Source organism: Caenorhabditis remanei, chromosome X (assembly GCF_010183535.1).
Source record: "Caenorhabditis remanei strain PX506 chromosome X, whole genome shotgun sequence".
NCBI classification, from domain to species: Eukaryota; Metazoa; Nematoda; class Chromadorea; order Rhabditida; family Rhabditidae; genus Caenorhabditis; species Caenorhabditis remanei.
This window is the reverse complement of record NC_071333.1, coordinates 11,151,381-11,164,449: the sequence shown is the minus strand read 5'-3', so window position 1 is coordinate 11,164,449 and position 13,069 is coordinate 11,151,381. Positions and strand designations below refer to the sequence as shown.

At 39.3% G+C, this 13,069-nt stretch overlaps 2 protein-coding genes across 2 annotated transcripts; one reads left to right on the top strand and one right to left on the bottom strand.

Moving 5' to 3' along the window:
• Positions 1–1,841: 1,841 nt before the first annotated feature.
• GCK72_024201 (uncharacterized protein) lies at positions 1,842–5,494 on the top strand (the record flags this gene model as incomplete). The annotated part of the gene is made up of 7 exons (XM_003117795.2): positions 1,842–1,958; positions 2,403–2,534; positions 4,209–4,286; positions 4,336–4,650; positions 4,697–4,861; positions 4,964–5,140; positions 5,300–5,494. 7 exons carry the CDS (start codon positions 1,842–1,844, stop codon positions 5,492–5,494), a joined length of 1,179 nt encoding a protein of 392 aa, XP_003117843.2.
• A 1,946-nt stretch (positions 5,495–7,440) lies between these two features.
• On the bottom strand, positions 7,441–9,250 carry GCK72_024200 (uncharacterized protein; the record flags this gene model as incomplete). Its single annotated transcript, XM_053735767.1, has 4 exons — positions 7,441–7,545; positions 7,675–7,935; positions 8,144–8,255; positions 9,198–9,250. The coding sequence occupies 4 exons, from the start codon at positions 9,248–9,250 to the stop codon at positions 7,441–7,443; spliced, it is 531 nt and encodes a 176-aa protein (XP_053579333.1).
• Positions 9,251–13,069: the final 3,819 nt, after the last annotated feature.

The window sequence follows — 13,069 nt, the reverse complement described above, 5'->3', positions numbered from 1 at the left end:
AGTTTTCTCATGTGAAAGAAGTTCAACAGCTTATAACTTCTCTGAAACTGAAGGAAACAGGCTCAAAAACACAGAGCAACTCAAAAATAATTATTGATTTTTGAAAATCATATTTGGAATGTTTTTAGAAAAAAATTTTTTTTTCGATTTTTGATAAGGGGGGACCACATGAAATTTTTCCAGAAACTTGAACAATTTTTTTTTTCGAAAACAACTCAAAACAAGTTTATAAACAAGAATAAATGCTAAAAACTGTTAATTGTGGTTGTTTTCGAAAAAAAAAATTTTCAAGTTTCTGGAAAAATTTCATGTGGTCCCCCCTTATCAAAAATCGAAAAAAATAATTTTTGGAAAAACAGCCCAATTATGATTTTTGAGAAGCAATTGTCATTTTTGGGTTGTTCTGAGCTTTTGAACAAGTTTGCTTCAGTTTTAGAGGAGTTATGAGCAATTGAATTTCCACCACATGAGAAAACTTGAAATCTTTGAACGAGTGCTATGACAAGAGAAGTTAACACGGATGTGAATCATTGTTCGAAAATGGTGGAACATATTCAGGAAATGGTTATTTTTAATAGACTTGATTAGGAGCTTGGACAATATTAGAAATTCGAACTTATTTCCGACATGTCACATTTTTTCGAAAAATGAAAATTTTCAGAGCAATGTTTTCCTTAATTTTCAACTGGAAGCGACTATAGTGCTATATGAAAAAATAATCCACATAAGTTGTTCTTTCTTACCATATGTATGTCACCTCTGCCGACCTCGAAAAAAAAAATTTTTTTTTGGAGGGTGTCACATTTTTACCTTTTTCAGGATCAAAAAAATTTTTTTTCATGAGTGTCCTACTTTTGTCAAAAACTACATAAAATTTGCTACAATTATGTGCAAGGCCATTTTCTGAACAATCCGGTAAAATAATGAAAAAAATTAATGAAAAAAAAATTTCGAAAAAATTTCATTTTCGAAAAATCTCAATTTTTCAAAAACGAGGTCACGTCACAGAAAAAGCCTTTATGGGCCATTTTGTCTTGAGAAAATTCATCGAATGAGTAAAAAAAATCAGTACTTTAGGGGTAGCAGTCAAAATACATTCCATGTAAGCTATGAAAGAAAGGAAATGACCAGGAAATCTAGATATGTGCTACTCTTTGACCCAAAGATTTTTCTCGAACGCATAAGATGCTGTTGACGATATGTCTTTACCTCTTTTTATACGAACCAGAAATAGAGTTGGTCATTCTTCATTTTTTCACGTTTTTATGGTTGTGTACTCATGTTTGCATACTAAATAGTATTACCGAATAGTCAATGTTGGCGGCGTTATGCTACTTGTTATTATTCTCTTCTCACTTTTTTATTCACCGTCACACCAAACAACCTGATTTGTTTCTCTTTTATTCTGTTATGTATTTAAATCGAAACCATGAAAACAGTTTCCTAGAATAGAAAAACATGGAAAAGTTCAGGATAAGTCAGATGTGCGTAATGTACCGGAACGTGTTCGTGACACGCTTTGACCATTCATCCAACAGTCTAACTGATTTCTGAACAGATTGACATTGACCGATATATCCTAGAAAACAGTGGCGTCGTCAGTCAGCGCGCCTCCTTTTTTCCGCTCACTAATGTTGATTTTATCAGGTGTAGGTGTAGATTTGGGGACGGCGGTAGCGGTAGAGGTAGAATAGACGACGTCAATTACGAGTTGCGCATCTCATCTTATCCTCTCATTTCTCTCTTTCCCGTTTTTCTCACTTGTTCCTTTTTTTCCGTTATCCAATCCGTCATTTCTAAACTACTTTTTATTACAGGGTGTATTACATCGGATATTCAGAATGTCGGAGGACTATGTTATCGTCAAATATGACTACATAGCACAGGAGGATCAGGAATTGACAATCAAAAAGAATGAACGATTAAAATTACTGGATGATAGCAAAAACTGGTGGAAAGTGAGATTATCTAAACTTTTGAAACGTTTGTAAAAGTTGTTATCTTTATCAGCATTTATATTAAAAAATTAAAACGGCTGACAACATCTTTAAAATTGATTTTTTTTTAGAAATTCGAAGGAACTGTTCTAGATACAAAACTTCTGAAAATAACATGCTAATACAACCAGAAATTTACTACTCACTGCTTTCCTTGAAGAAATTCTGTAAATGACTCATTCTGTCCATATATGGAAAGCAGGGTATGGTGACTAATCAAAACTGAATGTTGAAATAATGTAGCCCGAGAAACTTTTTGCATTTCATAAACGTACATAAACTATCATTTCTTTGAAAAGTTTTCTCGATATAACGTTTAAACGAACATGGTTTATGCCATTCTGGAATGATTTATACTCCAATTTCATGAATCCTTTTATTAAACCCATTGATCATTTTTTGCAGGTGGTCAACGATTCGAACAGTATTGGTTTTGTGCCATCAAACTACGTGCGGAAAGAATCAATTGTGGACAAAGCAAAAGGAACAATCAAAGGTTTAGCGCGAGGTCGCAACCGATCCTCGGATCCGGAACCGGTGAGTGTTTCTCTTTTTTAAAACTCACACTCTCCTTCCAAACAAAAACAAAATCAAAAAAAGTGGTAGCATCGGGGCGCTTCCGTCGGCCAGCAATAGCTAAACGTAACATAATCAACTGTAATGTCGCACTCTCACATAGTTCTTATAACTGTCAAAACCAGTCCTCACGTGGAAGATGTCTATGTTTACACAGCCAACTTTCCATCCAAGAGAATTTTGGCTTCATTGAAACGTTCGATAGTTAAAATGAAGTAAAGACACATTGTTTCTTGTTTCGATTCATATGTAGAGTGTTATAATACCGATAATGTTTATTACTGGTGCAGTCCAGACATTCTTTCCTCTTATCAAACAACTTTTACACTGCCATCGATCGTTTCCCTCCGACCTCTCTTTTCCTCAAACTTGTGATGTAAAAAAACGATTGAGTAAACGGATCGTCAATTTATTACTTTTCACAAACAAAAAATACTGCAAATAAGTTTTATTATGCATTGCAGCCATTTATTCTTCATATTTCCCCCAAAGAAAAACAAAACTGTCATAAAATGACAAATTTCTAGAAGTTTCTAAATTTATTCTCTTTTCCGTCAGTAATTACCTTAATAACTCGTCCACTAACTTACTGCGGCGATTGCGCGTAAAATATGGCGCATACAGACTGACGCGCAGAAACCCGGACCCTCTTCCCCCACGGCCCGACCGCATCCATTTTTTTGCGTTAGTTATTGATTGCTCAATGCTGACCGAGACAGTCCGTTCGCCTTTCATTTGCCGTTCTTCTATTCATTTTGACAGGTTTGAGTTTATTATTGCCTCTTGGCGCCGCCGAAATTTTTATCTGCGCTAATAGTTTTTTCTCGACTATTGAATTACGAAAATGCTGAACTTTCTCCACACTAAACCGTCGTAAATGACCGAAACCGTTAATATTTGTGTATGCGTCTTCATGCGCTAGCGCCTAGTATCAATGTCGTTATCATGCGGATGCGGCTCCAACAGGCGACATTGTACGGGAAAACGAGGGAGAAATGAGTCGGACGGTCTCGGGTCTGCAAGCGCGCGAAATTTCTACCCTTCTTGTTTCTCTTCTTGATACGTTTTGTCTCAATCGGGGCCTTCTCTCTTCACTCCCCAACCGAATCGTGTTTCGATGTGTGTGGTTGCATGCACATTGCCTACGAGCTCAACGCTCACTTTATTTGCGTTTGTGACTGAAGGTAGCAGGTAGTGCGTAGCTGCTCCTGGCCACGTACGCAAGAATCGGCAAAAATTGGAAATTCCGGCTCTCTGGGACTCTTTTTTTGTCTGTCCCATTTTTCGAATTTTCAAATTTCATCAATTTTCTGATAATAAACTTGTTGAAGCTTTGACTATTGATTAGTACTGTTCACAGACAAAGTAGGCAACTCATTTTTGATGACTTTTGTGCCCGCACTCCTCATTTTTAGTTCTGGGTGTCTAAGTTGGGAGAAAAACGCCGGCTTTCCTGTTAATTTGGTGGTTTCTTCTTTTTGTTGTGTGTTTTCGGCACTAATTAGATGTTCAAAAGATTTACAGCTTCACTGGGTTCCAAGACACACCGATTTTGAGATTAATGTGTACATGCCTTCCTTCAGTATCCGCGTTTCCCATCTGTCTGTCTTTTTTCATTTATTTTTGAATTTTCAGGAAGAGCGAGTCAACGGCATTGAGCGTCTCGCCTTCAGCCTGAACAACAATTGCGCGGTAACTCCATCTACCCATAAGGTAAGTGTATTCATTAAATGACAATTTCAAAACAAACTATGTTTTCCAGGTCCCAATCATGAGTACAAGAACAAAAGCAGTCGTGAAGTTCACCTATGAACCAAGACTCGAAGACGAGCTTGGTCTGACCAAGGGAGAATTCGTTTATGTCGTCGAGAAAAGCACCGATGGATGGTGGAAAGGAGAAGCACCAAATGGAGGTGTCGGATGGTTCCCGTCAAACTATGTGGAGGAGGTTGAAGCATCAACAAATGGGAATCAAGGATCCATCGAAAACCGAAAACCTGTGTCTGCCGTCCCACCACCAGCAGAGTCATACCGCCAGAGTGAACCTCAACCAGCAGCTCCATCTGGATGTCTTGAGGTATAGTCGTTTTTTTCAACTCATAATAAAATTCAATTGGTTACAGACTGTCGTTGCACTCTACTCGTTCGAGGCTTCATCTCATGAAGAGCTTTCGTTCAGCAAGGGAGAACGGCTCGAAATTGTTGCTCATCCAGAACATGATCCAGATTGGTGGCTTGCAATGAACAAGAACAACAAGACTGGACTGGTTCCTCGGAACTACATCGAGGTGAGTTCTATAGATTCAACGTTTGAAAGTAGAGAATTCAGTTTCTTTTTTTTTTTCAAAAAGCTATGAGTATATTTCATTATGTAATATAAAATATTCCAGGTGATCAACGAGTCCTCTTCGAGTAACGCGGACTTTGCCCCACAATACTCGGGACGAGCCGAGCGTCCAATGGATCAGGAGCCGTGGTTCTTTGGGCGAATCTCTAGGGATCGAGCTGAAGAACTTCTCCAACATGCTCGCAACGGAGAGTTTCTTGTCAGAGACTCGGAAAGCCATGTAAGTGGAAAATTTGATTTGCAGCTCTTTTCCTATAGTTGGGATACAGAGAAATCTTCACTTGAAACTTTGTAACTAGGAATCCACGTTACGAGAAATCTAGAGAAAATGATAATAAAACTATAGATGACAGCATAAACTGAACTATTTTAATTTCAGCCTGGCGATTTGTCGATCTCAGTGCGAGGAATCGAGCGAAACAAACATTTCAAGGTGCAAAGTGTAGATGGAGAACTGAAAATTGGAAATCGGACGTTCTCCAACATGCATGCTCTCATCAGCCACTACACCACAAATCCCTGCTTTTCGTCTCCAACTGAGAAATTGTACTTGACCAATCCGCTTCCGAAGTAATTGGTCAATCAGTCTTCAATTCAACACAAATCGGTCTGCTCTCATCTCTCTCTCTATCCACATTTCGCAATATCCACCGTCATTTGGATATTGTGCCTTTTTTGTCATTTCTATCACTAGCCCTGTGTTTAGATATGTTTATTGATTTGCCATCTACCGTTATGATACATTTAACGGTTGTTCACGGTTTCAGAATTATTTCTTTACTATTATTTGGTCAATTTCCTGTCTTCCCCCCGCCTTTTCCCACTCAACTGTTTCATTGTGTTTTCTCTATGAAAACTTCCCAACAACCTCTTCAACACACCCCAAAATGCTCGAATTAACAATATGTCTTACTAAATAATGTTCCAATTTGCCATGTGATATGTAAATGAATTTTCAATTGGGCATATTTCTATTTTAAGCATCTTATCGGAATGTCCACATCACTTTTAGATGGTTTCCCTGAAAATGTCAGACCGATACTGGAAATGATGAAATCATCCGGAACTTCATATTTTCTCAGACAATACACTTTTAGGAAATAATGCTAACAATTAACTTTTTTCTGGAGCTATGCATAAATTGTTGTTCGTTTAGAACAATGTCTGAAACAGAACCCAAAAATTTATTTCCAAAATGTTTTTGTTGAGGAAAACGACATGTATATTTTTTTAGCAGTTCTAAGCTGTTGACTTTATCTGAAATATAACATCATCCAATGAATTATTCTAATGTTTCTCAAATAACTCCCCTCGTCAGAATTAGAATTTTTCATTTCTCAATACATCATTCCATTCCTAAATGAGAGAAAATAATGACATCACTGCACTGCCTATCGGTTTTGTAGGGAAAAAAAAAAGATTTTCACCCGATATGCAAATTTCGTATTCTCCTTTATGATATCAGAGAATGATTGCAACTTCGATTCTGGTTTTCAACCCACGTGCCTCGACCGATTTGTCAACAAAAATATTAATTAAATTTCAGCTGATCAGAGATGGACAATTCAATCAACTCAAAGTATAGGTTTTTGAGTTGAGATTTCGTCGAAAGTAATCCATCTTTGGTTTTTGATAAGCGGAGGCGAGAAGTTGTTGATAATCAAATAGAGTTGAGTGTCCAGCGAACCGATCTGTTCAGTATGTTGTTTACAGGTCAAAAGAGTTATCGAGATTGGAATTCGTTGTGTTGTTCTGAAACAAATAGGCTTCTTTTATCATTTGACTGTCTGGCATACTGTTGATTTTGCAATTGTACAATCACATTTTCACAAGTGGATCTCTGTTCAAAAGTTTGTACTTTTCTTGAAATCATTATTTTTCAACAAGACAATAGTTTGCGGAATAATATATGTATGATTGGTTTGAAATAAGGAGAATCGAAAACAGGAACGAGACAATAATATGAGGCAATTGAGGTGATTTTGGTGTGTGTGCTGGATTATACATTAAATGATAGGTCGAAACCTAGTGCTACCCCCAGACCCGTTAGGTAATAGTAATTCGGGTTATCCTATAGTGGATAGCATCACAAAGAGGAAATTCAAAAAAGAGGAAAACATAGGAATTGTCCTAAAACAGTGGGTAACAAATAAAAACGAAGGTAAAAAAGAGAGATTTCCTCTTCTTCCAATGGTCTCTTCACACTCGTATTCAAATAATCAAAAATGGATGGATCGAGGTAAAAGTGGAACGGAACGGCAACGGTGTGTGACCTGAGACACTTGGGAAGGTGGTCTGGTGGGGTATGCAAAATGGACGGTGATGAAGGGGGGAAACAGTAATCAGTGGTTGTCTCATTCTTTTTGCCCTCTCAGGAGATCTGGGTAGGGTCGGCTTAAAGTAAATATGAAGGAAAATGGAATAATGGGGAAAACCAGAAGGAGAAGGAGGTTACATGGTAGATGGGGAGAGAAAATGATTTCAGTGTTTGGGTGGCAGCCGATTATTTAAAAGAGCAGTCTAACGGTCAAGAGCCATCAAGTAGCGGTAGTTTTCCTCTTCGGTACGCTCGACTGGCTTCGAGAAGAATCCACGATGGAAGACTCCTCCGAACAAGGCAGCTCCCTGAAAAACGGATGATGACTATTTTAATTTCATACTTTGTAGTCGCTGACTTATTTGTTTATATAACTACTCCTCGCTAACTACAATTCACTCTGTGACTTCAATGTTTATAACGATCAACAAACTCACTCTGGATCCTGGTGCTGCTGGCTCGGTCACTGGTGCAGTGGTTGCAGCTGGAGCCGACTGGGTGCTGGCAGACTGTGCAAGCGTCTGAGCAAAGTGATTCTGTTGCTGTGGCATTGTAGCGGTAGCGACGGACATTCCTTGTTGCTTGTTGTCGAGAGTTGTCATAACCAATCCGCCCTGTTGAGCTTGCGAAAATGGATGAAGATTCGAGAAGCTTGTCTTGCGGCTGTTGTCGAACAAAGCGGTTTGCCAATCGAATTGCTGAAAATAAAGAATTAGTCAAGATATCATCACTAGGATTTAGTTGAAGATGAGATTTGGTCTAAACATTGAAAGCGTTAATGCAAAAGTATTTTGATAAACACGTACTTAGCCCTCAAAATACTGTGACCAATTAAATTTGGACAGTAGTCCCCTATTGGGGCTGCTGCTACTCAAGCTGAAAGTAGTCATTGTCAAATTCGCGAACCCTGGAAGTCTTGCGAGTTGCTTCGACGACGGCGCCGTTCCAGTCAATGGCCGATGAGGATTTGCGAAGTGGTGGCTGATGAAGACTCTCTTGAGACAGCAGAGCTGCCGAGCTGAAAAACAAAATTTTATATAGAAACGAGAACAGGAAGGAAGACTAGATGAAAAGTCAGAATGAACTGATCTAGTCAAGACCAAGAGTGATAATATAGGAGGATCATTTGCAGACACCGGGGGGAAGTGGGCGTGGCCAATATTTGACACAATGCGTACACAATGGTGGTTTTTTGACTGGGTCAAAGTACAGAAGTGGAAATTAGAATGAATGAGGGCATGATGAATGCAGGTGAATCATATTATTGTTTCACGTGAATACCTCATAAGCATTATCTATAGACAGGTCTCTTATTATCTATGCATCTGCGCATATATATTTAGAATATCTCCGATCAACACGACCGACGCATCTGCTCTATAGTCTTTCGTAATCCTTCAATAGTGGATTTGACGTATAAAATGGATGGGCCCGATTGGCAGTCCGAAAAGATGTTTGTTGATAAAGAACACTCTTTCAAGTTACATTTTGAGAGAAAAAGATGATAAGATTAGAATCAAGACTATTGCAGCGTTGTATGTGCGGCGATAAAAATTTTTAGTTGGTTGGCGGGAAAAATTGAAACACAAACTAAAGAAAAACCTTTAAAGTTACCTACTCAACTACTGGATGACAGACAACGACCTTTGGCTATCGATCTCATTTTTAGAGACGCAAAAAGTATAGTGCATAGAAAAGTGAAAAGAGGAAGATAGGCGAACTAGTCCAAACGAAGGCAGAGTGTCTCTTTTCTTCAGCATGCACTCCGAGTATCGATTTTAGTTGCAAAGAGACGCGCACGGCAGCATTCTTGGCATACTGCCAGACCTCCGACGCTCCCTCCTCTCGTCACCACATTGAGAAAAAGAGGGGCGTTTTTACTAGGAAAAGCGTCTGTCCATGTTTTAGTTGGAATACACTTTGTGTGAAATCGAAAACAAAAAGAACGAACAACGATTACCTGCATGGGAAGTGGAGTCCTGATTCGAGTTGATTTGTGCCAACAAAATTCATGTTTGTGAATTTGAAAGTTCTAGACGCGAATAATAAAAATAACTTAGCGGAAGAGATGAATGCGATAAGAACTGTCGTTCAAAGACCGTTTTATAGCAGCCAGGCAGTTTTAGTTTGGGGAGGGATTGTGGGTGGAGCCGAAAAGATAGAGGCGTTGCGAAGCGGTGAGGAGTATCGGAGGAAACTATTCGGTACGTCGCAGAGAAGAAACACAGACACAAAAGTTAAAGGTTTTTTTTATTGACACGGACTGGGGAAAACCCTCATTGACATCTGCGATCTCTCGTTTTATCATCATGTTTCGGCGGGTAGAGGCCAGCCCCACGTGGGATGATTCTAAGTGACGGGAAGGAGCGAGAAGAAAAACGGAAAAAAGAAAGATAGAGAGAAAGAGGTGGTGTGGTTTTCGGACGAGGTCGATTTGTGTCTCTATCGTAGCCATTATGTGCTCTCACAAGAATCCAAGGTCAGAGAGAATGAGGAAGCGATCTTGATGTAGCTGCTGGCTCAAGCCCAGGTCAAACTATCATGAAAAATAGACTTTAGGAAAGAGTGAAATGGAAAACTGGAACTTTTTGCAGCTCTCTAAAGCTCCAGAGCAGGTTTGAACAGTGACAATGCTCGAAATTTGACACCATTCGGAAAAGAGAGATTATTTGATCTACAGCTTTTTTCTCAGCCGGAAACTTTCAAATTGTTGTTTATCATGTTTTTGAACTTTTTCCTTCCTGTTAACCTTAGGCTTATGCAATATGATTCCGATGTAGAAAAGTGCTGATTTTGTGTTAACGCTAATCAAATTGAGTGACATTGACAATTAAACTTCGTGCTCTCATTTAACAAAAAAGATAAAATTGTAAAAAAGAAAAGCAGATAAGAAAGACAGGCTGACATTGAGTGCACCCAAAGTTTGGAAAGTTTCTCCTTTTTATCGTCACTTTAGTTTGATTTTCCCGCACTCATATTCCCGCTAACGACCACGTCATGGGTACACTTTCTTAGTCAATTTCTTTTCTTCCCAGACCGGACGGAGAGTCACACGACTGTGTTCGTACACCCCCTCATACTACAATATTCAGGGGGGCGGAAGCAAGTAAGAGTCAAATTGGGCGAGGAAGAATAAGTGAAATGGAATTGAATGACTGTACATATATATCAGGGCCGTTTAGGTGGGTGGAAGTGAAATGTGGAATGTATTTGCACAGGACGAAGCCGGATTCGTCTGGTGAATAGCATCAGGAATCAGAAACAGTGTGGCGTGCGTACGGCCTCGGTGATGTCACCGTTCTCAGGGACTAACTGACTAACTGGTTCCATTGTGACGACACTAATTCTTGACTTCAGAAAAAAGGGTACAATGAAAATTGCTGAGAATATAAGGAAAATCACCACACACTCGGCGAAGTGCTAACAGTCGTCGTTGGTAAACTGTCCCAAACTGGGCCGATTGAATTGTCCAGCGGTACCTATCTAATCAGTTCCAGAGTGAAACAACTGTGACTTCTAGAAGAAAACAGATAAGCGCTATCTTGATGACTTTTTGAAATGGAGCAAAAGTCAACTCCAGCTTGAAAAACAACACGGAATGAAATTCGTGAGAGACTACATTAATAGTAAATAGCCTGCTGGTTTTCAGGTTGCACACACATAGGCAGAGAGGCAGGACTTTTTGTTTTTTTGAAATCTGCACGTTCCCTTTCAGAATACATAAATCAGAATTAAAGACTGAAGAGTGAAGGTTAGACAGAACACACGTGGTGGAAAATGAAATGTGTTCTGGAATCAGGACTAGCTGGTTTGTTGTTGCAGTGAATAAAAAGAGGTATTTCAACGTTGCGATGACTAGTTTTTCTCTTTCCGGCTTTTCTTTCTTTTGTAGGCGGTAGTGAAGACCCCCACGTGGAGACATATGATCGTGTTAGGCTGGCGGTCTGCCTGTCAATGAAATACTTTATCGTTCGTTGATTTGTTGAATTTCGATCGTCGGTAATCAACAGATGAAAAGATCGAAACGAAAACAACAACTCTCCGCCTGTAACTTTTAATCTTACCATCGCCACGTACCGCCACTTCACATTTTTTCCTTTGCTCTTGACCTATTTCACTGATAATGACAATGATAATGACAGTCACAAAAGTTGAGTGTTATCATTAAAAATAGTTTGAGAAGGATTTTCGAAGGATTATTACTGCAGAAGACAAGCAACATGGAAAAGTCGAGACGAAAAAAAGAAGATTCGAGTTCAAAAGATTAAGAACAATTTTTTTCGGCGGGTGGTAGGAAGCAGTTGTGATAACAGTTGGTGCTGGGTTGAGTTGAAAGAAGTCTTCCTTGGAAAAGAACTCAATTACATCAGACGAGAAAAAGAAAAACATGGGCTGACGTGGCGTGATGCAATTTTTAAAGGAAGCAAAATGAGACTACACAAGTGAGAACGCAATGGGTGCTTTTTCTCCTCGTGACATCCAAATAAGGAACGAGCACACAATTTGTTACTCTGGGGAGAGTCTAGTTGGAAGCTAGATATAGCGAGTAGGAGAAAATGAAGAAACACACCCAGTGTTTGTTGTGCAACGTCATTTCTCAAAAAAGACAGAAAAGTATTGCATTGCGAAAGAGCTCCATCCGATGCTCTTTTTTCGCGCGCAGTATGTGTGTTTATTTGAACAAATCGGAGCCCCACATCTATACATATCCTCTCCGATGCTTCAATTTCTGGACTCCCTTGTGCCCAACACTGGTCACAGTGTATCCTGGGTGTATGCTGAACCCGAAGCCCCACGTGGTGTATTTCGACTGTTTCTCTGACATCAGACTCAAAAAAACGAGAAAAAGCGGCGGCGCCCGGGGACACACCTCCCAGGGTGTACTACTTGTGTGCGTGCAAATCGGGACACCACGTGACTTTTTGTATTGTGACGAAACATCCGGCAGACCCACGTGGCGACTGATTTCGTCGTCATATGTTCTGGCAAAGATCAGGTGAAGGAGTACGGTGTGAAACATATGTTCGGGTGATTAGGCAGTTTTCAGGCGTTACTTTTGAAAAAGTACAGGGATCGCCAAATGAATATTATTGATGAGTTCGAATGAAAATTGAACATTTTGTTTGAGAACTAGAATCTAGGAGACCGGAACCAAAAACTTCTTTGTTTTCTTTTTCACACACTATCATGTTGCTTATTTTTTCACACTACTAGCGATCATTAGTTGAACAAGATGATCACAAAGTGAAGCGTGCCCATTCCAATTGGTCTCTTATTTTCTCTTGCTTATCTCTGCATCATTGTTCAGGAAAATTAATAAACAACGTGTTTCGTCGACGACAATGCAAGACTGCTATAATTACCCTTGTTGACTACTGAACTACCTTCGACTTTCTTTTCCTAGACCGATGTCTATCACATTTACATCTTTCCACGCAATCTTTTTCTTCGAAATTGATAGGAAAGGAATTGAGACGGTTGGGAATGAAGACAATCAAAATTTATGGTCTGCGCAGTTTGAGAATCAGACTTCAGGGGGCTACTCTTTATCACTCAAGACGGAAATACAAAAACGAGATCGTTTTATGAGCGGATTGCACCTAGACGGAGGGTCGTTTGGGTACATTATGAGTATTTTTCGAGTGGAAAAGAGATAAAAGAAAACGAGCAGAAAAGTGATGAGAAAGAGAGTGCAACCGGGAAAGAAGTTTTCAAACATGAAATTCCTTGAAAAAATTTCTTCATGAGAAATTGAGGTATTACACTCAATCGTAGTAGTGAACTAGTAGTTTCAACTAAACAAATGGACTCGGTGAGAAAACAAAGTCGTTA